Source organism: Dromiciops gliroides, chromosome 5, assembly GCF_019393635.1.
Source record: "Dromiciops gliroides isolate mDroGli1 chromosome 5, mDroGli1.pri, whole genome shotgun sequence".
Classification (NCBI taxonomy): Eukaryota; Metazoa; Chordata; class Mammalia; order Microbiotheria; family Microbiotheriidae; genus Dromiciops; species Dromiciops gliroides.
Window position 1 is genome coordinate 227,504,754 of NC_057865.1, and position 24,388 is coordinate 227,529,141.

The following is a 24,388-nucleotide window of genomic DNA, read 5'->3' on the forward strand; positions in this document are numbered from 1 at the left end:
GATAACATATAGCACTTTAAGGTTTGCAAAATGCTTTACATATGTTCACTCATTTGCTTCTCATAGCAACTCTGAGGTAGCCCTATTATTCCTGTTTTGTAGATGAGAAAACTGAGGCACAGAGAGGTTAAGTGACTTGCCCAGGGTCACAGAAGTTGATAGTATCTGAGACAAGATTTGAACCTAGGTCTTTCAGACTGCAAGTCCTGTGGTCTATCCACTACATTACCTAGATGCTTCATAATGGAATGGAGGAAGTATATTGTATTATAGTTTGAAAGAATATTGGGGTCTAATAAAATATTTTTAAGCATGAGGGAAACTTGGACATATTTGAAAGCATTTTACTGTTTTGAAATTTGTTATTTGTCAAGACTGTGGTTTCTGAGTAAGTTTCTGCCTTGATATAACAATTCAATTAAACAGATACCAAATATAGTGTCCAGGCCCTGGGAGTACAAAGAGAATGAGGAGATAGGAACTGTCTTAAAGGAATTTGTAATTTAATGGTTATGATGGTGAGCATGGGAGGAAAAAGAACAAACATGCAATTAACTAGGATTGAAGGATGAATAAATTGACTGAAAGGTAAATTACTGGGAAAATGTTTTGAGAAATTTGAGGAAAAAGAGATCAACTTTACACAAAGAAGTTCAGGAAGACTTCATGGAGGAGAATCCATATGACTTTGTCCTTGAAAGGAGGGAGGGACATGAATTGGTAGAGATGTTAATTAGTTCATTCCAGGGATGGGATTACAGTGTGAGCAAAGGTTTCCATGAGTTAATAGGGTGAAAAGACAAGATAGTAGACCAGTTTGGCAAGAACATAAAATTAATCATAATAATGATAGCTAATCATGTACAATTATCTTTTTTATTATGCTATGTTATAGAAATGCTTATTTTATTCTACAAATTAAAAATAAAATAAAAATGAAAAAATAATAGTTAACATTTTATAAAACTCTAAGATTTTTTTAGAATTTTATTTTCCAAAATATATGTAAAAACAAATTTCGACCTCAATTTTTAAAAACTTTGTGTTTGAACTTCTGTTCCTCCCTCCCTTCCCACCCCCACCCACAAGAACTCAAGCAATTCAAAATAACTTATACATGAGTAGTCATGGAAAACATTCCCACATTAGATAGGTTGTGAAAGAAAACAGTTCAAAAACAAAAATTCAGATTAAGGAATTGTCAAAGAAAAAAATTAAAAATGTGTTTCCATCTGCTTTCAGATACCATCAGTTCTTTCTCTGTACATGGGTTGCAATTTTCATAATTCCTTCAGGGTTATATTGGATCATTGCCTTGCTGAAAACACCCACATGCTTCCCAGCAGATCATTTTACACTATTGCTGTTATTTTGTATGCAGTACATTTCATTCTGCTTCAGTTCATGTAGGTCTTTCCAGGTTTTTCTGATAGTATCCTGTTCATCATAACCTGAATAAAGTACCTTAAACCTGACAAAGAATTTTCTTCATATTAGCCCAGCAAAGTAGGTACCATACGTTTTGCCATTATAATCATCATAACTCTCCCTCCATCCTATTCCCTTCCCATGATATTTACTCTATTTTCTTTCTTCTTTTACCCTATTCCTGCTCAAAAGTGTTTTACTTCTGACTGTCCCACCCCCCGACTCTGCACTCCCTTTTTTTCACCCTTCCCTCCTTATCCTTTTCCCCTCCTACTTTCCTGTAGGGTTAAATAGATTACTCTTACCAATTGGGTGTGAATGTTATTCCCTCCTTGAGCCCAGTCTGATGAAATTAAGGTCTTTGAGCTAATTCTGTGTTCTACATTTTTCTTCTTCCCTCCCTCCTCAACCCTCCCTATGAAATCAACCAATTCAATATGTCATACTTGTGCAGTTATGCAGAACATCTTCACCTTCCTTGAAAATGTTTTGCTTTTTACTACTCTCTCCCCCAATCTGCCCTTTTCTCCTTCCTCTCTTCCCACTCCCCTATTTCCTTCCCCTCCCACTTCCCTCAAAGCAAATATATTTTACTATACCCACTTGAGAATGTATGTTATTGCCTCTTTGAGCCAATTTTGATGATATTAAGGTTCACTCACTCCTCCATTCCTTCCCTCTCTTCCCCTCCCCTCCATAAACTTTTGTCTTGTGAACTACCTCTCCCCAGACCATGTCTCCCCTTCCCCCTCCCCCAGTCTATTCCTCCTACTCTTCAACCCTATTTTAAAGATGGCATCATGGGTTAGGTATGTGGCACAGTGGACAAAGCACCAGCCCTGGACCCAGGAGGCCCCAAGCCCAAGTCCAGCCCCAGACATAAGACACCCCACACTGTTTGCCCCATAAAGAACAAAACCTAAATGTTTTACAGATATCATCCCTTCATATTCAGTTCAGACCTGTGTCTTCTTTGAATTCCTTACTGAGAAAGTTCTTATGAATTTGAAGTATTACCATCCCACGTAAGAATGTAAACAGTTTGATCTTTTGATATCCCTCATGAAGTCTTTTTCCTGTTTACCTTTTTATGCTTCTCCAGGGTCTTGTATTTGAAGGTCAAATTTTCTATTCAGTTCAGGTCTTTTCATCACAAATGCCTGAAAGTCCTCTTTTTCATTGAACTCCTATTTTTTTCCTCTGAAAGATTATAATCAGTTTTGCTGGGTACGTGATTCTTGGCTGTAGTCCCAATTCCTTTGCCTTCTGGAATATCATATTCCATGCCCTCTGGTCCTTTAATGTAGATTCTGCTAGATCTTGTTTTATCCTTACTGTAGCTCCACATTATTTGAATTCCTTTTTTCTAGCAGCTTTCAATATTTTCTCCTTGACCTGGGGGCTCTGGAATTTGGCTATAATATTCCTGGAGGTTTTCCTTTTGGGATCTCTTTCAGGAGGTGATTGGTGGAGTCTTTCAATTTATATTTTGCTTTCTGCTTCTAGAATATCAGGGCAATTTTCCCTGACAATCTCTGGGAAGATGCTATCTAAACTTATTTTGGTAATGGTTTTCAGGTAGTCCAATGATTTTAAAATTACCTCTTCTGGATCTATTTTCCATGTCAGTTGTTTTTTCAAGGAGATATTTCATATTGCCCTCTATTTTTTTTTGTTCATTTGGATTTGCCTTACTGTGTCTTGGTTTCTCATAAAGTCACTAGCTTCCATTTGTTCAATCCTACTTCTTAGGCAATAATTTTCATCAGACAGCTTTTTTTATCTCCATTTCCATTTGGCTTTTCAAGGTGTTGACTTTTTTCTCATTTCTCTATTCTTTCCTCCACCTCTCTAAGTCTTCCTTCTATCTCTCCTAGTTTCTCTTTGAAGTCTCCTTTGAGTGCTTCCATGGCCTGAGACCAATTCACATTTTTCTTGGAAGCTTTGGATGTAGGGACTCTGAGGTTGTTAATCCTCTTCTGAGGGTGTACCTTGATCTTCCTTGTCGCTAAAGAAACCTTCTATTGTTCTCAACTTTCTTTGCTTGCTCATCTTGCCATTTTTTACTTGACTTTTAGCTCCCTCTTATGTTGGAGCCCTACTTGCAAGCTACACTGTGTCAAGCTTTAGAGGGTCCCAGTTATTTCAGTTTGAGGGAGTGCAGGTTTTTCTCTCATCTGGCCTGTTCTCTGGTCCAAAGACAACCTCAAGCCAACTTGCTAGTTAACCAGCCAGCTGAGTGCTGTGGTGATTTTTAGCTTTGACAAGCCTGTGCCCCTCCCCTACCTGGGCCTCCCACTGCTCAAGATTTCTTCCTGGTTCCCTGCTGGGGTGGGATATCTGAACTCCTCCTCAGGTCCCACAGACACCCCTGTGTTTTCCACCTCCCCTGGGCCAGTCTTTCAGCCCTCTCATCTGATGGTAAGCTTAGTTCCAGAAGAAGCCAGTACTGCAGTTTATTCGGAGGTTGGAGTAAAACTCTAAGATTTATAAAGTGCTTTATGTGAATTATTTCATTTGAATATATGAAGCAGGGTAGAATGAGAAAAGATTGGATTGATCAATTATGCTCACTTCATGGGCCTCAAATTTCTGAATGAGAAATTTATATTTTATTTTGTAGGTCAGTGAATAGAATAGAAAAGTGGCATAACCATTTTGGATTCATTGCTTGGACAATGGACCATGTATTGGAGAGGAGAGAGACTGAAGAGCAGATAATCAGTTTGGTAGGAATTACAAAATCTTATGCAAAGTGATGTCCTAAATCAGGGAAGTTGCTGTTGCAAAGGCTGGAGGGGAGAGGAGGAGGAGAAGGATTGGATATATAATGTATAAATAAAAATGATAGGACTTGACAACTTAATGGATGCATGGGGAAAGAAAGAGGGAAGACTCAGAGATTGACTGTGAGGTTCTGTGATCAGGTGTTTGGGAAGGTGGTGATATCTTTAACAGAAATAGAGAAGTTAGAGGAAGGGACCAGCAGAAGGGGAGAGGAGATTATGAATGAAATATAGATGTATTGATCTTGTGCTGATGTTATGATATCCAGGTTGAAATATTCAGCAAGCATTTTGGAATATGGGGTTAGAACTCTAGAGAGAGTTTGGAGGTAGAGGTGTACATATGGGAGTCACATTTATCATAATTGAAACTATAATAATAGATGAGATCACCAAGGGAAGGATTGTAGTGAGAAAACAGAAGACCTAGGATAGAACCTTGGGGTATACTTATAATTAAGGGATTGGTGGTGGGGGCGGGGGGAAGATGAAGAATCAGCAAAAGACAGAAGGCATGGTCAGAAATATGAAGAGTGAGTGTAAATGGATAAAGACTAAACTCTGATTTATTTTGGGGGTGTGGGACAAAGTTCACCAGTTTTTAAAGTTTTTTCTAAATGTCCCAATTTTTGTGAGTTGCATAGAACAAAGGAAAATGATGGTGTAAGGGTGAACATAGTTTCATTCCACTCCTTCTTCGTTTTAGAAAGCACTGACTGATGAATACTTGTTCTAGTAAAGGGGACATGGTAAGAGCTAAGAAGTGAACTGGGTTTCTGCCTTTAATTCCAATGAACATTGAATTAAGAGAATCAAAAGATATCATTGATGAAAAGGGTGTTAAAAAACCAGGCTTGACCTTGGGGGGAGCATGCGTTACCATTTGGGATCAGCCTGGAAAGGGGAAGAATTTCCATTCCATTAACTGAAAGACCTTATCCTGCAAGCAAAAATGGGTTAGTGACAATACCATCCCCAAGGGAATATTGGAGCTTCTCTGAAAGAACTTACTGAAAAGAGGTATGGTTCGTCTTTGCATGGGAGAGTTTTGCTATTCAAATGAAAGCTGGGTAGGTGAATATCAGTTACAACAACAATCTGATGATTGCTGGGGAGCAGCAGAAACAGGACACCTGTCTAGCATGTGCTAGAAGAACAGGGTAGTGCAATGATATTGCCAGTATTGTATATATACACCAGTAGTGTATATCTTAAGAAGCATGAGTTGCCCCAGAAACAGAAAAATAAATCGTTAGATTTAGCAATCAGGTCATTAGTCACTTTGGAGAAAGCTTGGGGTGGAAAAACAAAGAGCAAGTGAATGAGACTGAGAGAGAGCGAGAGTGAGCACAAGAGAGAGGTAGAGAGAGAAAAAGAGCCAGAGCCAGAGCCAGAGAGACAAAGAGAGACAGAGACAGAGAGTCAGAGAGAGACAGACAGAGAAGCAGAGACAGAGACAGACAGAGACAGAGACAAACACAGAGACAGAGACAGACAGAGACAGACACACAGAAACAGAGAGACAGAGAGAGTCAGAGAGACAAAGAGCCAGACAGACACACAGAGACACAGAGACAGAGAGACAAAGACTGAGACAGAAAGAGAGGAAGAGAGAGAAGAGAGAGAAAAGGAGACAGAGGCAGAGAGGAGAAGAGAAGAGAGAGAGAGGGGGCAGATCCTATATTCTTCCATTCTTCCATTTTGTATCTGTTGCCCTCCTTAGTTTCAACTCCACATAATAAGATGCTCCTGTGCCAGGTATCTCCTCATTACCCATTTTCCCTTCCTTTCCTGCTTCCTTTTGTGTGGTGCCTCTTCTTTTAGCTGGTATATTCATTAAGGGCAGGGACTGTCTTCTTTTTATTTATTTTATCCCCAGCACTTAGCCTAGTGCCTGGTATGTTGTAGGTGCTTTATAAATGTTTATTGGATTGGATTGGGTTAGAAGAGATTTCTGAAAGAGATGGGATTCTATGAGCTATTTAATGTTATTGATAGCTATCATTTATATGCCATGTATAGCAACCTTAGAAGGTAGATACTATTGTTATCTTCATTTTTACAGATAAGGAAATCAAGACTTGAGAAAGTAAATAATTTGCTCAGGGTCACACAGGTAAGTAAGTATTTAAGATAGAATTTGAATTCAGGACTTTCTGACTCCTATGTCCAACATACCTACTATAACCCCTAGCTTCTTTCTGTTAGTAGGACTACGTTTTCCACTCATTCCTTACTCTGTCATCTCATCATATCATTGAGGTGAGCCCAGGTGCTTGAAGTCTATGGTAGCCAAGCACAGAGTCTGGCAAGTTCTATCCCATTGGAATTATTTTGAGTATGGGAATAAAATGAAAGTGCTGAAAATATGTGAACAATTGGATGGTGGAAAGTTTGTTTGGAAAGGAAGAAGTAGTTTTCCCCCCTGAGATCAGCCTTCTTTCAAAGGGAGCAGAAATTGCCCACCAACTCAATGGAGATGGAAACTTTAGTCCCATCTGTCTTGACCAGGCAACTGAGAAAGAAATGAGCCATTCCAATTGGCTACCCTATGGTTTGAGCATCATACTAATAAAGCTGGGGAAAATGACTGTGGGAAAGTGACCTCTGCTTTTCAGATTCTGAAATCCATTGGCAAATTTTCCTAAAAATATCAACAGCATTTTCAATGTACTGAAACAGAGATTAAGGAAACTGGGCAAAATGGTTCCTTCCTTTGTTTTCTTTAGGGTATAGTTAACATACTATCTGGGCAGCTTGGTGGTACAGTGGATAGAGTGCTGGGCCTGAAGAGAGGAAGATTCAGCTTCGTAAGTTTAAATCTGGCCTCAGACACTTACTAGCTGGGTGACCCTGGGCAAGTCACTTAACCCTATTTGCCTCAGTTTCTTCATCTTCAAAATGAGTTGGAGAAGGAAATAAAAATCACTGTAGTATCTTTGCCAAGAAAACCCCAAATGGGGTCATGAAGAGTTGGATATGACTGAAAACAACTGAACAGCAAAACATAACATCTGCTGAGTTGAATTTCAAAAGGCCAAAGAAAACAAAGACTTACCACAGTGCAATATCTATTTAAATTCTATAGTTATCCCTTATACATTGCGACTTTCCCCATTGAGGTTTCAATATATCATGAGCTGGCATGGAGCCTTCCCTTTTCCTCCTCTCCTTTCCCTCTTCTCCTCCCTTTCCTCCCTCCCCTCCTTCCCCTCTTCTCCCCCTCCCCTTCTGTCCCTTCCCTTCTCTGTCCCCTTCCCTCCCGTATTCCCGTCCCCATTCATCCCTTCCCAGCCTAGACAATGCAGTGGTGAAGACGGCCGAGGTGGCCACACGGGGCGGTGCCAAGACATGTTCTTCAAAATGGCCACGTACCTGACAGGCGAGCTGACGGCTACCAGTGAAGACTATAAACTTCTGGAAAATATGAACAAACTGACTAGCTTGAAGTACCTAGAAATGAAAGATATTGCAGTAAACATAAGTAGAAACCTAAAGGACTTAAACCAGAAATATGCAGCACTTCAGCGTTATCTGGATCAAATCACTTTAATTGAGGAGCAAGTAGCAGCTCTTGAGCAGGCAGCCTACAAGTTGGATGCATATTCAAAGAAACTAGAAACAAAGTACAAGAAGTTAGAGAGGCGATGAACGCTTCTCCAGCACAAAGACGGACTCCAGGAACGACTGTGAGGGGGTATCGTGCTGGGACGCTTCGACTCCATAAAGGGAAGCCGTCTGGCTGATCCTTGAAGGGTCCCAGCCCCGCTTTGCTTGGATGAGTGACTGGCTGCCCCTTGACGTTCCCCTAAAACTCTGCCCCGACCGACCTTGTGCTTCGTTGTGTGCCCTGGACCAAGGCTTAGACATCAGGATCAACCCGGCTAGAGCCGGCTCCAGACTCCTCCCCGCCCACCATGGGGCTCCTCTTTGACTGTTCTGAATGTGCCCTTCCCCCATCTCCACCCTCGTGTTCTTGAACTTGGATAATAAATGCCGATTTCTTTAAAAAAAAAAAAAAGAAATCAAATGGAAATTTTTTGGGAGTTTTGCAGAAGTTGCAGAGGACATGTGAAGACGACCAGATGGCATGGAAAAAGTTTAGAAAGTCAGAAATGAATAAAACATATGCATAGTATTGTATAAACCCCAAATTTTACAATAAGATGCTGTAAACATCCCATAAGAGGAAAAGAAAAATTCAGACTTCTTCCCTGATATGAAAAGAGGGCCAAAATTTTTTGTGTGGATTTTCCAGATTAAAGGGGTGATGTGCCCCTAATTTCCACAGTGTGGAAAGGATAACTGTGTTGAATTTTAGAGCAAGTGTTCACTGCCAAAGAGAAAATGAGGCTGCAGCAATATACATCTTATTCAAGCCAGACTAAGGATTATGGCTGAATTCATCCAACCACCCACTTTAGTTTGGGTATGTAGGGCAGGCTTGGGGGAAAGAAAATGAATTATGAGGTGCTAGAGTAAATTTGTAAATTGCTTAATCAATTTGGTAGGAAGAGATCAGACCTACTTAAGTGTATTCATCCATAATAATAGAAAGTAGGGACAAAGAAAGTATGTGCCTAGGCTTTACTGGGTCTTTAGTAACTATAAGCCAGAATTGTTATATTTTTCTTCCCACCTCTGTGGCTCAGGCATAGATGTCTTATTTCAAAGCTAGCAAGCATTATATCCAAATCAACTCTATATAGCATCACTGAAAAAACAAACAAACTCTAAGAGGACCCTAAGACAAGGAAAGAATGAAATGTTTTCCCTGTATTGGTCTTGTTTTCTGTCTGTCTGTCTGATCTTGCTTGTTTAATCCATAGGAAAATAAGCTACTTTAGAACAAAGGCCTAGGCAAGTCACTAAGTTTCTTTGGCACCAAGACCTCTCTCTTACATCATATTTTTTTTTCTCACATTAGTCATGAAGCTGTTAACTAAAAAGACACAAAGAAGTTTGAGTTAATTGATGCCTTTTGAATGCACCCCAGTTCCAGTTACAAAGCCAATAAAAGACCCAAGATGACCTCCATGCCATGTAATTACCAGGCTGGAATTAGTTGTAGAATATCTACATGTGCTTCTAAATCCTTGTGGGGATTGGATTTGACAATCACTCTGCTCATTCTCTTAAGGGCTAGACCCATTGTCTAGCTTCCATTAGATAAACCATTGTCATGAATTTCTCCATTGACTATCGATGCCCCAAAGATTTTTTTCCTTTGGAGAGTATGTTTTTCCATACCTATGGATATTCAGCATCATTGTTAATTAAATATAATTATCAAAACATGGATTTTGTGTCAGAGAACAGCATGGAATAGTTGAATTTGCTAACTAACTTTCTCATTGTAATCCTTCTCCAGTTCAGTTCTGAACCACCATTATTTAAAGTGTCACAAATTAAAATAACCAATTATTTAAAATAACTGAATATTTTGCAAATTATGTTGCTCATGACTAGTGGATGAATGGTACATAAATAACATTAATATTATTTTAAGATCAAGTTACTAAACATAATTTGAATTTTAGAATGTTGGAGCCTAAAAGAATTTTCAAGATATTATTCTATGTATAATGAATCAGGAAGACCTGGGTTAGAATCCTGTCTCAGACATTTACTAGCCATGTGACCCTGGAAAAATCAATTATCCTCTCCAACTCAATCTCTGAATTTGTAAAATGGATATATATGAAGCACTTGCCTCGGGTTTTTTATATGAATGTAAAGCATTTCCTAAACCCTATGCTTCACCAATATTTGTTTTAATGAGTTCTGTGTTTAGGAAACTGACAGTAGAAGGAAGAGGGAAAAGGAAAATATTAAAGAGTAAAGAAATTAAGGGAAAAAAATCTGTCCTTTGCCAGGATAGAAAATGAAGCAAAAAACAAAACAAATCACAGAAAAGAAGACAATTTATTATTGTTAAATATGTTAAAATGTTAAATTCCATTTCACAATATACACTCTTAGAATTGAGAACATTTTGCAGATAAGATTGTTCCAAGCAATCTTAATAATGCACAATATTCCTGTGCTAATGGTTTCATTCATTAGTGGTTAAATGAATGCTATTGAACAGAACCGCAGGTGCAACTCTTGCATTTCCTAGCCCCAGATAAAAAGAAGAGCTCATATATGTACATCACTTGAAGGTTTACAAAGCTCTTTTATCCCAACATCCCTGTGAGATAAGTAGATGAAGCATTATATCCTCCTTTTTACAGATGAGAGACCTGAATCTCAGAGAGCTCAGGTTACTTCTCCATGTTCACACAGTGGATAGTTGTCAAATTTCCTCACTCTAATTCTAGTTCCCTTTTCTCAACATCATTGTATTTCACATCTTCTCAGAGAAATTAGAGGGGAGTGGGTAAGGGGAATTATAATTTTTCAAAGTTACACTGCAAACCATAAGTCATATAGAGCAAATAATAGTCAGCTTAATAAAATTGGCAAAAAGTTCAGCCCTGAGTATCTTCCCCTAACACAAGGATTGTAAAACAGTGTATAACATGAGTATTCGAATGGATTATGAACATAAATAAAAGCAATATAGTGATTTCTCAGCCCAAGCACAGCATAAAATATTATTTTGAAACTATGGTGTAAAAAGATACAATACCCTCTACAGAGACAATGGAAGTCTTCTAGAATTCTGTTTCCTAGGCATGGTAGAGGGATGTTCCAGGTTAATAAACCACAGGTGTTGAGGGAAGTTGGAGGGTAAGAAGGTAAAGTCCAGGGAATGAGAAGCACAGACAAGCAAGGAAATATTTTCACTATAAATATTTTTGTTCATATAGATTATTTTATTTCTTCTTTGGCTTCTTGGGGCAGGGAGGGGTGTAATGGCTGAGTCAAAGTGTATGTATAGTTCGTAATTATTTATTTGTGCAAAGTTCCAAATTGCTTTCCAGGTGGCTGGAACTTTACCCAGAGATGGTAGGGAAGGGTTGAGTCATTAATATTCTCTTATCCTTTAACAATGGCATTGAATTTAGCATTTTTCAGGTAGTGAATGAAACACTTTTGTAATGATTCAACTGAGATTTCTCATTAAAATTTACATTTATATGTGCTTTCAATTATATGTGGTTTCAATGTCCTCTGCCTTTCCCTATTTCCCATGGGAAATGTAGGTATTCTTCCAAAAGAATATTTTGTAAGCTAGAAAAACAATAGTAAAATTCTTATGGAAGAACAAAACGTTAAGGGAATAATGAAGCAAAATGGGAAGGGGGAAGGTATCTATCAGTACCAGATCTCAAACTGTAATATAAAACAGTAATCATTAAAAGTCTAGAGTATTGGTTTAAAAAAGTGTGTTTGCTGGAACACAATATGTATACAACAACAACAAAAACAAATAAAGCAGGCAAATATAGTAGCATAGTGTTTGATACACCCAATGACTACAGTTACTGGGGGAAGAACCCACCATTTAACGAGCACTGTTGGGAAAACTGGGCAGCAGTCTGACAGAAAATAGGTTTAGCCCAATAACCCATACCATAGACCAGGATAAGCCTCAAATGGATATATGACTTAGATCTAAAAGGTCACACCATAAACAGATTAGAGAAATAAGGGGAAAAATTCTAAGTTTTATATAGAGAGGAAGACTTTGTGACTCATCAAGTGATAGAGAGAATCAGAGAAGATAAAATGGACAGTTTTATTTACATAAATTTAAAAAACATCTGTACAAACAAATCTAATGTAGTAAAAATTAGAGGAGAAACAAGTGACTGAAGGGAAAACCCTGCAACAAGTTTCTCTGGTAAAGATCTCATTTCCAAGACATATAAGGAATAGACTGAAGTTTCTAAGACTAAGACCCATTTTCTTTGTGGGGCAATGAGGGTCAAGTGACTTGCCCAGGGTCACACAGCTAGTAAATGTGAAGTGTCTGAAGTCAGGTTTGAAATCAGGTCCTCCTGGCTCCAGGGCCAGTGCTTTATCCACTGTGCCTCCCAGCTGCCCTAAGAACCATTTTCTAATAGATAATTCATATAGATAGTTTTCAAAAGAAGAAATCCAACATATAAACAATCCTGAAAAAATGTTCTAAATCACCAATAACTAAAGAAGTAGAAATGAAAGCAACTTTTAATTTCCATCTCACACTTAGTCTGGTAAAGATGACAGAAGAGGAAAATGACAAATGTTGGGGGTTCTGTGGGAAATAGGTACATTAGTGCACTGTTAGTGGAGTTTGGAATTGGAAATTGGGTTGGCATTGGTCCAGCCACCTGGAAAGCAATTTGGAACTTTGCACAAATAATTACGAACTATACATACACTTTGACTCAGCCATTACCCCTCTGCCCTGCCCCAAGAAGCCAAAAAAGAAATAAAATAATCTATATGAACAAAAATATTTATAGTGAAAATATTTCCTTGCTTGTCTGTGCTTCTCATTTCCTGGACTTTGCCTTCTTACCCTCCAACTTCCCTCAATACCTGTGGTTTATTAACCTGGAACATCCCTCTACCATGCAGGTCCTTTTCCCCCATTGGTGAATTCCACCCAGAATTTTCATCTTGAAGAAGGGTCCAGGCTAACCATCCTTCATTCCTCTTCATGTCCTGTTTCTGTCTCTGTAGACTCTGTCACTATGTGGGTACCTCCTCCACTTCCTCATTTTTTTCAGCTCACTTCTATATGTGTCTTCCTCATGAGAATGAAAGCATCTTGAGGCTGGGCAGTCAGAAGCTGCAGTTAGTACGGTGCCTGGCACATCGTAAATCCTTGATAAATCTTGTTGATTTGACTTGTTGATAGCAGTCCTTTTCATAGTAGCCAAAAATTAGAGCCAAGGGGCTATCCTTTTGGGGAAATAGTAACAAATGGAGGTATATGAATGTAGTAGAATATTACAGTGACACAAGTAGAATATTATGTTGCCACAACTGTACACTTTCAGAGAAAATGGGAACAACTTCCTGAACTGCTGCAGACTGGTGAGCAGAAATAGAATAATTTTTATAATGATAATAACAGCATAGAGAAAAATGCATTGAAGGACTTTAGAACTCTCATCAGTGTAATAATAAACCAAGAATGAAGATGAATCACACCACTCACTTTCTGAAAGAGAGGTGATGAACTTAAAATTCAGAAAGGGATATATTTTTAGACATGGCTGACATGGGAATTTGTTTTGCCATTTTGAAGATATGTATTAAGGATTTAAAAAACAGCTTGGTGGAGGGAATGATGGGTATAAGAGTGAGGGATTAGTAAAAATGTCATTTGGAAAAAAAAGAAATTGGCCTGATTGACGCCTTTCAAAAAAGTCATCCTAAATGGAATGGTCATAAAGATAGATTTTGGAGTGAGAAAGATACAGTGGTTGATTAGGGCTGCCAGAATTAGTTAGTCGCATAACTTTCTTGAACTATATAGATCTGACCAAAGATTTTCATGAGGAAAAAATATGAAATGGGAAAAATATGTTTTCTATTTCCAGTGCTCCTTCCCAGCCTCTCATTGTTCCCTTCTACCCACAGGACCAACTCCTTGTGCTAAATATAAGATTCTTCTCTCAGAGATAAAAGGGGCACGTTGAACTCATTTTCATTAAGTTGCTGATGAGACTTTCCAGTTAGGTCATATGCTAAGAAGCATATAAATATGTAGAGGAATATGACATAGTCCCTGCTCTCCAGGACCTCAAAGTCTAGCATACCTACAAAGATCCTTAGATCACATTGAGTCCAAGAGTGTTAATTTGGGTTATGTGAACTTGCTTTTAAAAAATATTTTGGCAAATGTACTTCAATATATTTGGTTTCCTTTGTACTCTTATGTATTTTTCAAATGCATTTAAATATATTATTCTGAGAAGAGGTTTATAGACTTCACCAGATTATCAAAAGGATCCATGTAACAAAATAAGTTAAGGTTCCCTATCTAGTCCAATTCACTAATTTTATGCTTAGCCACACATGACAGCATCTTGGCAAGGTTTGAAGGAGTGAAGTGGAAGGTGAAAGGGAAAGGAAGGATTGCCTCTCCTACTGGCCCCTAATTTTAGTCCTGTTTACTTTGCCCAAACCACACTTTTCTATTCCTTCTGAAGGGAAATACTCCCTAGTTACTACCCTCACTCTGCTGTGTATATGTGAAGAGAAAATATTAGGAAATATGGCAGGATTCACACACATCCATTCCTCTTACCTACCAGACCACCATAGCCTGGTAGAAGTTTTAGCCCAGCAGAAAACAACAAGGAGGACTCGGACTGGTCTGTCTGAATCCTTCCTGCCAATGAACATATGAGTTCATAGGGTTATTATTAAATCAAACTTATGATATTCCTTCTTGATTTTTAGCTCATGACTCCTCAATTAATGGGAAGATTGGAGGAAAGAATACCATTCTCTTGGGCATTTATTTAGACAGGGAGATTTATTATCTCGGTGTCTTTATCTCTATTTACAGGCCATTCAGTAGCTCTTTTTCCTACCCACTATTTGTCAATAAAAACACCCAAATCATAAAGAAGTTATGACCAATAATAATTTTTGTATGGAGTAATATATTTTAAGATACTGTGAAAATCAGGGATTATGAACCTAAAATATAGAAAAGTCTTGGAATCAATGCCTGCTAGCTGCAGGCCTTTCCAGACACATCCTTTCTTAGAAGTTTGAATAGGAAGAACTGGAAAAGAATTCAAATCACATCAACAACTCCAAAATTAGTCTGCATTCAAAATGCCTGCTATAGTTTTTATCTTTCCAACCTCTAGTTCATAGTCTGCAATTTAGCTATTGGCTTCTAATACACTCTCTTCTTCTGATATACTTCTTTTCTGATTCTTTCCTTCCATGGTAGATGAATTTATCTTTATCCACTTGGATAACAATTCCCAGAAGTCCATGAAACTAGGATCTGGGAACTTTACCTAACATTCCTATATATGGGTTAGGAAACTGATTTTGGCAACCTCTGTATGACTTATGGAACTTTGGAGAATTTCCTCTTGGACTGGAACTGTCCTTCTTGGTTGAATTGATTTATCTTGTTACCAGTGGGAGAGCTCATTCTCTCTGTGTATTGTCTAGTATATTCTCATCTATATAACTTTTCTGATTTCTGTTTGCTATAAGCTTCTATAAATAAATTTATTTCCTTTTTAGTATGTATGATTTTTGTTTAACTGGGATTTGGTGGCAAGGGAGCCAAGTCTTGGCACTCTTTCACCATTAAGGGATAGTGATTAGGGGCTCATATTGAGCTTAGTTTTTTTTTTCTTTAGACTAATATTATTTATGGGAGGGAGACAGACAGACAAACAGATATAATTCTAGCCCATTATCCTTTCTCTCGGTAAGAAAGAGAAGGTAATGTTATGGAGTCAACCTCCTGCTTCCTCTCATGTCATGAATTTCAGTCTCCTTTGGAGTGGTATTGGTGGAAATGACAGAAGAAATATCTATTCATGTCTCCCTGTGGGCCTTTTCCATGTGGACACAAACAATTTTCTTCATATAGAAACTGATTTGTTATTGGTCATACTAGATGACCACTGAGATCTAAGCCAGAAAGAAATATCATCCATGTTAAAAAAACCTTAAATTGGGATATTTTGAACATTAAGTCTAGCTTGCTATATTGTGATGCTGTTTCTATTGTGTATGATTATGATAAAATTGCAGCTTTAGGGGCAGCTAGGTGGCACAGTGGATAGAGCACGGGCCCTGGAGTCAGGAGTACCTGAGTTCAAATCTGACCTCAGACACTTAACACTTACTAGCTGTGTGACCCTGAGCAAGTCACTTAACCCCAATTGCCCCACTAAAAAAAAGAAAGAAAGAAAGAAAGAAAATTGCAGCTTTAATTAGAAAATTTTATCTATGAAATAGATCTAGAGGTTTGTGCAACAAATATCAAATTTATTTATTGATCCTACTACTAATTTGGTGGGATGAGCCAAGGAAATTAATTAGTGAAGGTTACAAGTATTCAAAATGAAATAAAGAAATAAATAAAATGGAATAAACTCTACTTGTGGAAATGCAGACTCTCAACAGTCAAATATTGTACTTTCAAATTATTGTGGTTTGAAACACTTTTAATATTTGGACATTTGTTTCTGTAAGTTGTTGGATTCCTCAGAGGGATAAGATTTGTTTTCCTTGGTTGGTATGTGATGCTTATTAGTGGAGTCCATTTTATTGTATTTAACCATTTTGCATTTATTCAATTTATGTTAATATTAAATATATTAGTATCCATATATTTTCTGTTGCCTCATTAAAATGTAAGCTCCATAAGGGCAGAGGTTGTTTCCTTCTTTGTATATGTAGTCTCATCACCTAGCAATAGTGCCTGGGACACAGTAGATACAATAACCCTTATTGGTTAAATGATTGACTGATTGATATATTTAAAAATTGCTTCACAACAGCCTCATGAGGTAAGACAGGTATTATTATCTCTGCTTCAGAGATGAGAAAACTGTGGTTCATAAAATTTAAGTGACTTGCCCATGTTCACACAGCTAATAAACAGATTAGAGGGAGAGGGGAGGAAGAAGAAATTACTTTCAAATTTATATAAGCCAACCAAATTGGTCAGATTATATGTACAAATGAGTACCATTATCTTCAAGGTGTCAGGAGAAAACAAGGAAGGTATCCTCTTCTGGCAAAGTTGGAGGAGTATATAGACAAAAACCATATATGATCAACAGTTATACATGGGTTACAATGATCATTTTTGGAAGGTATCTAACAACTGACAAAAATGCAGATCTGTTTGAATACATGAGTAATGACAAGGATGAGGCAACCTATTAAAACGTAGGAGATATAGCTCATGTAATTTGGGAGGAAAAAATATATCTGAAAACTTATGTTAACAAAATACAAAAAGAGAGAGTCACTTAACGAAGCATGTAATTTAAAATTCTAGATGATAATCATATAACTAACTCTAAAATGTGTACAGAAGAAAACACTCTGAAAATTAGAAGAAAAATAGAGAAACTTGAAAATTAAAAAAAAAACTATAGAAATGATGAATAAAATTAAGAGCTGGTCCTTTGAAAAGACTAACAAAATCAATAGACCCTTAGTTAATATAATCCAAAAAGCTAGAGACATCAACTTTTTTTTTTAAAGGAATAAAGTATTCAAAATAGAAGAAATAAAGAGAATATTTAAAACCAAAGAAATAAAGAAAATTATCAAAAACTGTAGTCCACAAATATATGCTAGAAAAATTAAGAAATCAAAAGTAGTTGATAAGTATCTATATAAATATGAAATAACCAAATGAAAGAAAAAATAGAGGTCTTAGCTCAGACTTGGAGACTCCAAGTGAGACAAAGATAAACTTGCATATTATTCCAATTATGAATTCACTTGGTTCTGATAGCACCCCTAGGAGATATGTTCTATTATGATCCCCATTTTATAGAAGAAGAGACAAAGGCAAACAGGGTAAGTGATTCACCCAGGGTCCTATGGTTAGTATGGGCTTGAGGCTAGATTTGAACTAAGGTCATCCTGATTCCAGGCTCAGTGCTCAATCTATTGTACCACCTGGCTACAAATACAACTACAAAAGACTCTACAGAAATAAATGAAAGAAACAAATGTTGAAATTTTTCTCTGCTTGTAGTTTGACTGTGCCAGTGGAATAAAAATGATGATACTACCTACATTATTTTACAGATTTAGTGCCATAGCAATTAAATCCTCAAGGGGATATTTTTAATGATTAGAAAACAATAACATAATATATTTGGAAGAAGGAATGGCCTATAATTCCAGGACAAATAATGAGAAGTGTGAATGAGAGGGAGCATAACATTACCAAGACCTCAGACTTTATTACAAACTTGCAGTCATAAAAACCATTTAGTACTGTTTGAAAAACAAATATACAAACAAAAATATTAGTGGAACAAACTAGATAAGGAAGAAAGAAGCAATTACAAAAATACTCCAATTTATCTTAACCTCAGGATCATAAATCTCCCGGGGGAGGATGAGTCCCACTTTTATGGAGCTGCTGAGACAACTGAAAAGAATGTCAGAAATTAGGTTTAAACTAAAATGTTGCCCTATACACTACATATTCTGGTCCAGGCTACTGGACTCAGGCCAATCTTTGGGCTCTTGGATCAAAACAAGATGTAAATGTGCTGCCAATAACTTCTTGACTTGCCTTAGTGGTGATTCCATACTTCAAAAGGTGCAGGAGCTAAAAAGGAGAAATTCTGTCCTGGATCTGATTCTTACAAGGAAGAACTGATTGCTGGGGAGGAAATGATGGAAAATATGGAGTAAAACAATCATTTTATTCTGGAATGCGTGACTGAAGAGAGATCAAATTTAGGTATTCTAGATTTTTCGAAAGCAGATTTCAGAAGGTTCAGGGAAAATATAGGTAGGATCCAATAGATTTAAATATTCTAGGGAAAGGCAGCTGAGGAGGGATGAAGATGTTCAAGAATGAAATTCTGAAGACACACGCACAAAACAATTTGTAAGAGGAAGAATAATGGGATTTGTCTAACGAGCCATATTTGTATGTACAAGGGACTAATCAACCAGCTGGGATTTTACAAAGAAATGTACAAAATGTTGAATCAAGGCCAGGAATAGTGAAAGAGATCAGAGAAGATTATATGGAGAAAATAGTCAATAATATTTAATAAACATTTATAAAGCTCCTGCTCTATGCCAGGTACTCTGTTAAGTGCTGGGAATACAAAGAAAGGTATAACAATCCTTGTTCTCAATGAGTTTACATTTAATTGGGGAAGACAAACTATAAAAAGATGAGAGGATTGGGGGAATACCTCGTTCAAGGGCATGTTAAAGTCCTGCACCTAGGGTGGGAAAAAAATCTGAGAAGGTGTGATTTATGGAGTTGATTATACCTTGCTTGACACATTTCTGGAGATGATGAAATCCAGGAGATCAATGAATGGGAAATGATGAAATGGACTCCCTGGTAGCCCTCCCTCAATAAGAGAGGATTAGGGAGGAGTTCTCCAATATTCAACCTTTATCCTCTCCAATCAAGGAGCAAATGACTCCAGGGGCAGGGGTTGCTGTGGAGGTGTGAAATTCACAGTTGATTTCAACTTGTAGAATGTTGAGTTTTATGGAGATCATCAAGTGCAAGAGGTCACCTGGGTGGGAAAAAATGGCACCTGACCTGAATCTTAAAGGTAGACAAGGATATTGAAAAGTATAGATGAGGAAAAAGTGCATTCCAGGTATTAAGGGTGGCTGATGAGAATGCACAGAAGTGAGAGATGGAATGTATAGTTCAGTCAGTAGCTAGTAGTTTGATTTGGTTGGAACATACAGTGTGTGGAATAGAACCATGAGAAATAAGGTTGGAAAGTCAAACCAAGGAGGTACAATGTTGTAATTCACACAGTCCAAGTTTGAATTACTACTAAGTAGGAAAGAAATCCTACTCTGTCTGTCAGATGATATGCTAGGATAAGAGGCAAAAGATTTGACAAGCTTTGAATAAAAAGCTATTCTAGGTATAATTAACTAATATATCTTCTTTTCAACTCTATTGCAAGCACTTTAATCTTCAGATTGTAACATTTTGCAATTTAGCACTGTACTATAATTCTAATATATACATTTATTTTAACTCTATGCACACTCATTCATCTGCATTTTATAGTTACCCTCTAGAGCATGTCTGTCTCTAGAGGAATTTTGATTTGTAACGGCCTTCCCCCTAGTATGGTAGGTTTTGATTAGGACATGGTTCCAAGCACACTTACTCATTAAAAAAAATACCTTTAAATGCACTTCTAAAGAGACAAATGATAGATGTGGTAACCCATTTCAGTGCTGTCAGTTTGCTGTCTTCACAGCTGACCAAGAAACAGTTGTCTGGTGTAGAAATCAATTAATCAAAACAAACAACCAACAAACATTTATTAAGCACCTATTATATGCTAGACACTGTGCTTAAAATTTTTCTAGGACTTCCAGTTGCACTGTATGGTGGGACATTCTCAGACTGAATTCTGGGTTCAGGCATAGACTAGCTGCTCCTTGAGAGCTGGAGCTGTTTAATTTTTGTCTTTATATCCCATCTCTTAGAATAGTAGAGGTTACTAGAACATAGTAGAGAATGGATTTTTTTGACAAATTAATTAATGGAATCGTATAAGTTTTTCCAACTCAATTTTAGGTACCAGAGATAATTATGGTGAGCTATCAAGAAAATCCCTGAAAGCATATGTAGTCAAAACTAGTTTTTTTTAAAGGCTAAAATAAAAAAAAAAAACCTCAAATGAAATGTCTTTGTGGGATTTGAGGATACAGAACAATGAGGGGTTTGAATTGGGTTTATAATAATCTACAAGATTTATTCCTGTTGCATCAATATTCCACTTCCATGATTGAGAGCTCTTAAATTCCTTTAGCTGAATACACTATCCTACCAATTTGTCTCTCCCTTTGCCTTATTACTTTGACTTAAACTATTGTATATCATTACATTGACCTGAAATCTCTACACCACTCTATACTCTCCCATGCCATTGCTCCTACTCTAGCTATTCTCTCCTGTTTTCTCTATTTAGACATCTTGATAAATGAGTTCAACTTTACACTATCCTTTCATTTCATCACTGCTCATGTTTTGCCAAACAGCAACCCTGGATTTCTCCCACCATCAGCCCTTTTTGTTTCTACTCACATACTCATATAATGCTAATCAGAGCTAGAGGAAGTGATTCAACCATGCTGACTGGGTCCACTATAAATTTATGTTATCTAACCAACTCAGCTCTCATCACAGTTCTTGCTTAATTGATTCTGTGTTGCTCTTTATAATGTTCCAAGCTTTTTCTTCTTTCCTCAATTCTTCCATCATTCTCTCATCTTGGAGCCTTACCTCATACTTTACAAAAAATTGATGACATAGCTTCCTGTTTTCCTTTCCTCCTCTCACAACCAGTTATCATTACCACCCTTTACAAGGCAGCTTGATCCCATCCTTTCCTCTCTTTGCCAGAAAATTGCCCTTACTATTATTCCCTCCTCTAATCTTCAATTTTTCCTATCTATTTTCTCCATCCAAACTGCCTAAATATACTCCAAAGTCTCTTTTATCCTTAAAAACAACAAAAAACCCATAAGTTCCAATATTCTCATGAACTATATCCTATAGCTCTCCTCTCTTTCTCAGTTAAATTCTTTCATTTGGTAACTTCACCAGCTCCCATGAGTTAATTACCATTGTGATAACTTCCAATCCAGCCCTAGCCTCTCACCTCACCTCCATTCCCATTTTATGAGTCATTTTAAACTGAATCTCTAATGTCTGTTCTCTTCAGTGATTTCAGTCAGACCTGACACTTTGTTGTAGCTCCATTTGGGGCTTTATTGGCAAAGATACTGGAGTGGTTTGCCGTTTCCTTCTTCCACTCATTTTATAGATGCAGAAACGGAGGCAAACAAGGTAAGTGACTTGCCCAGGGTCACATAGCTAGTGTCTAGGGGTCAGATTTGAACTTAGGTCTTCATCCCAGGGCCTAGCACTCTATCCACTGTCTCACATAGCTGCCCCATTTGGTTGTTTTATTTTGTTTTGTTTTGTGGGGCAATGGGGGTTAAGTGACTTGCCCAAGGTCACACAGCTAGTAAGTGTCAAGTGTCTGAGGCCAGATTTTAACTCAGGTACTCCTGAATCCAGGGCTGGTGCTTTATCCACTGTGCCACCTAGCTGCCCTATAGCTGCCCCATTTGAACAATTGGAAAGGGGGTAAATGATGATGCATTACTTATGCTTTAGTGGGAGGAAAAGAGATGAATGTCTTCAAAATCCCAATAACTTCAAGAATTATAGAAGGAAATAAGATAAATATATGACCCTGGTGTACTTTTTCTCTATTTTGTTGGTTTTAAGAATGGAAAGAAAAGGAAGAGTAAAAAGAATACATTGTGGAAGACATGAGGTATGTAATGATTGGAATGATGCCACCTGCTAGAGACTTATTGTAGGAAAGCTCCACCATGAGGAGAAGGCCTCTGAGGGCAAGGCCATGTAGCTTTTCTTTGGCATCAGGAAGTGATGTTTGCTTGTGGGAGGAAGAGGGGGTGAGGCTGGCTCTCTTGCTCTCTTTCCTCAGGTAGAAAGGCAGAGGAACTCAAATCTCATGAATGGGATATGTGAGAAAAAGTATATAAATAAAGAGGAAAGTGACAGTGCTCTGGGAATCTCATAAACTTCATTTTTATCTAAATTGGACAAAGGAAGATGAAACATATGCATACACAGATTCAAAGAGTTTGGAAACAGGTAGAGACAGGGAAAGGGAGAGGTATAAAAAGCAAAATGGAGTTGGGGAGGGAATAGTTATCAGCAAAAATTAACTTCAACTTAGTGGGGTGGGTCAAAAAGGAGCCTTAAAAAAACAAACAAAAAAACAACAACAAAGTACAAGAACCAGAGATTGAAATTTAGGCTCGATTAAATAAAAAGGGTAAAAGGAGTAGAAACATCTCTTCAATTTTACATTATAAGTATGGATCAGATTGCTTCTCCACAAAGAAAATCAAAGGAAGGTCAGAAGAAGACAGACAAGCAGGGTAGTTTTGAAGTTAGTTTGTTAAATTTGAAATATACTTTAAAAAGCACATAGTATAGGTTTATGGTTTTATATGGGGACTATTTTTTCTGCTCATCTTCATATGAGAAAATATTTCTGTTAGTGATTGTCGAATTCATAATAATAAAAAAATAATTTAGAAAAGGATTAGGAGTTCCCTACACTGGTACACTGATATATCAAAAGAAAACTTTAGTGGAAAAGACCCAAAGTTTTAAATTAGATAAATCAAAGAGTAATTATTTTCATTTCAAAAGAATTCTTAGCTTTTCAAAAATAGTTCAAAAAGGGATGGTTAAGGAGAGTTTCTTAAGTATGCCAAGCTCCCAGTGGCATTTGAGATAAGATTTCATTACAAAGGTTATATTTACAAACAACTCCTCTAGGAATGAAGTTATTGCATAAAGTAGGGCAGACTTACAACTCCCAGAGAACTTGTAACTGGAGCCAACCAGATTGCAATGGGAATCTGAATGTTCTTTTTTTTTTTAAAGCTTTGGAGAAATTTATATTTTTTGTATTTTATTATTTCATTTTTCTCAATTACATGTAAAAACAAATTTAACCTTTCTTTTTTAAAAAACAATTTTCAGTTCAAAATTCTCTCCCACCCTTCCTCTCTCACCTCATCATTGAGGAGGCAAGCAATTTGACAAAAGTTATACATGTACATTCATGCAAAACATATTTCCATATTAGTTATGTTGTGAAGGAAAACATACAACCCCCCAACAATAATAAAGAAAGTGAAATAATGGCATGCTTTTATCTGCATTCAGATTCCTTCAGCTCTTTCTTTGGAGATAGATAATATTTTTCATCATAGGTCCTTAGAAATTGTCTTGGTATTTACTGGGAATAGTGAAGTCACTTTGTTGATTATTGTATAATACTGCTTACTGTGAATAATGTTCTCTTGGTTCTTTTCACATCACTTTGCAATAGTTAATGTAAGTCTTTCCAGGTTTTTCTGTAATAAACCGGCTTTTCATTTCTTATAGCACAACTTGTTCAGCCATTCCCCAGTTGATGGGCATTCCCTAGATTTCCAATTCTTTGCCATAACAAAAAGAGTTGTTATAAATATTTTTGAAATATAGGTCCCTTTCCTTTATAAAAAATCTCTTTGGGATACCAACATAGTAGTGGTATTGCTGGGTTCAATGGGCACACACAGTTTTGTATTCCTTTGGGTATAGTTGCAAATAGTTCTCCAGAATTGTTGGATCAATTCACAACTCCACCAACAGTGAATCAGTGTCCCTATTTTTCCACATCCCCTTCAGTACTTGTCATTTTCCTTTTCTTTCATAGTAGCCAATCTGACATGTGTGAGGTGGTACTTCAGAGTGGTTTTAATCCGCATTTCTCTAATCAATATTAATTTAGAACATTTTTATATAATGATAGATAGCTTTGATGTCTACATCTGAAAATGGCTTGTTCATATCCTTTCACTATGTCTTTTTTTTTCTCAACAAACATTTATTTTTTATTTTCCATTTACATGTAAGGGTAGTTTTCAACATTCATTTTCATAAGATT

The 24,388-nt window shown here is 37.1% G+C and overlaps 1 protein-coding gene across 1 annotated transcript; it reads left to right on the top strand.

The window, feature by feature from the left end:
• The first annotated feature begins 7,562 nt into the window (after positions 1–7,562).
• Positions 7,563–7,865, top strand: LOC122729569 (biogenesis of lysosome-related organelles complex 1 subunit 2-like). Its single transcript, XM_043968522.1, has one exon. The coding sequence runs from the start codon at positions 7,566–7,568 to the stop codon at positions 7,863–7,865; it is 300 nt and encodes a 99-aa protein (XP_043824457.1). The 5' UTR covers positions 7,563–7,565.
• Positions 7,866–24,388: the final 16,523 nt, after the last annotated feature.

Bases quoted from the DNA above. Each gene is read 5' to 3' on its own strand.
- LOC122729569 (XM_043968522.1), top strand. From the start codon at position 7,566: ATGTTCTTCAAAATGGCCACGTACCTGACAGGCGAGCTGACGGCTACC.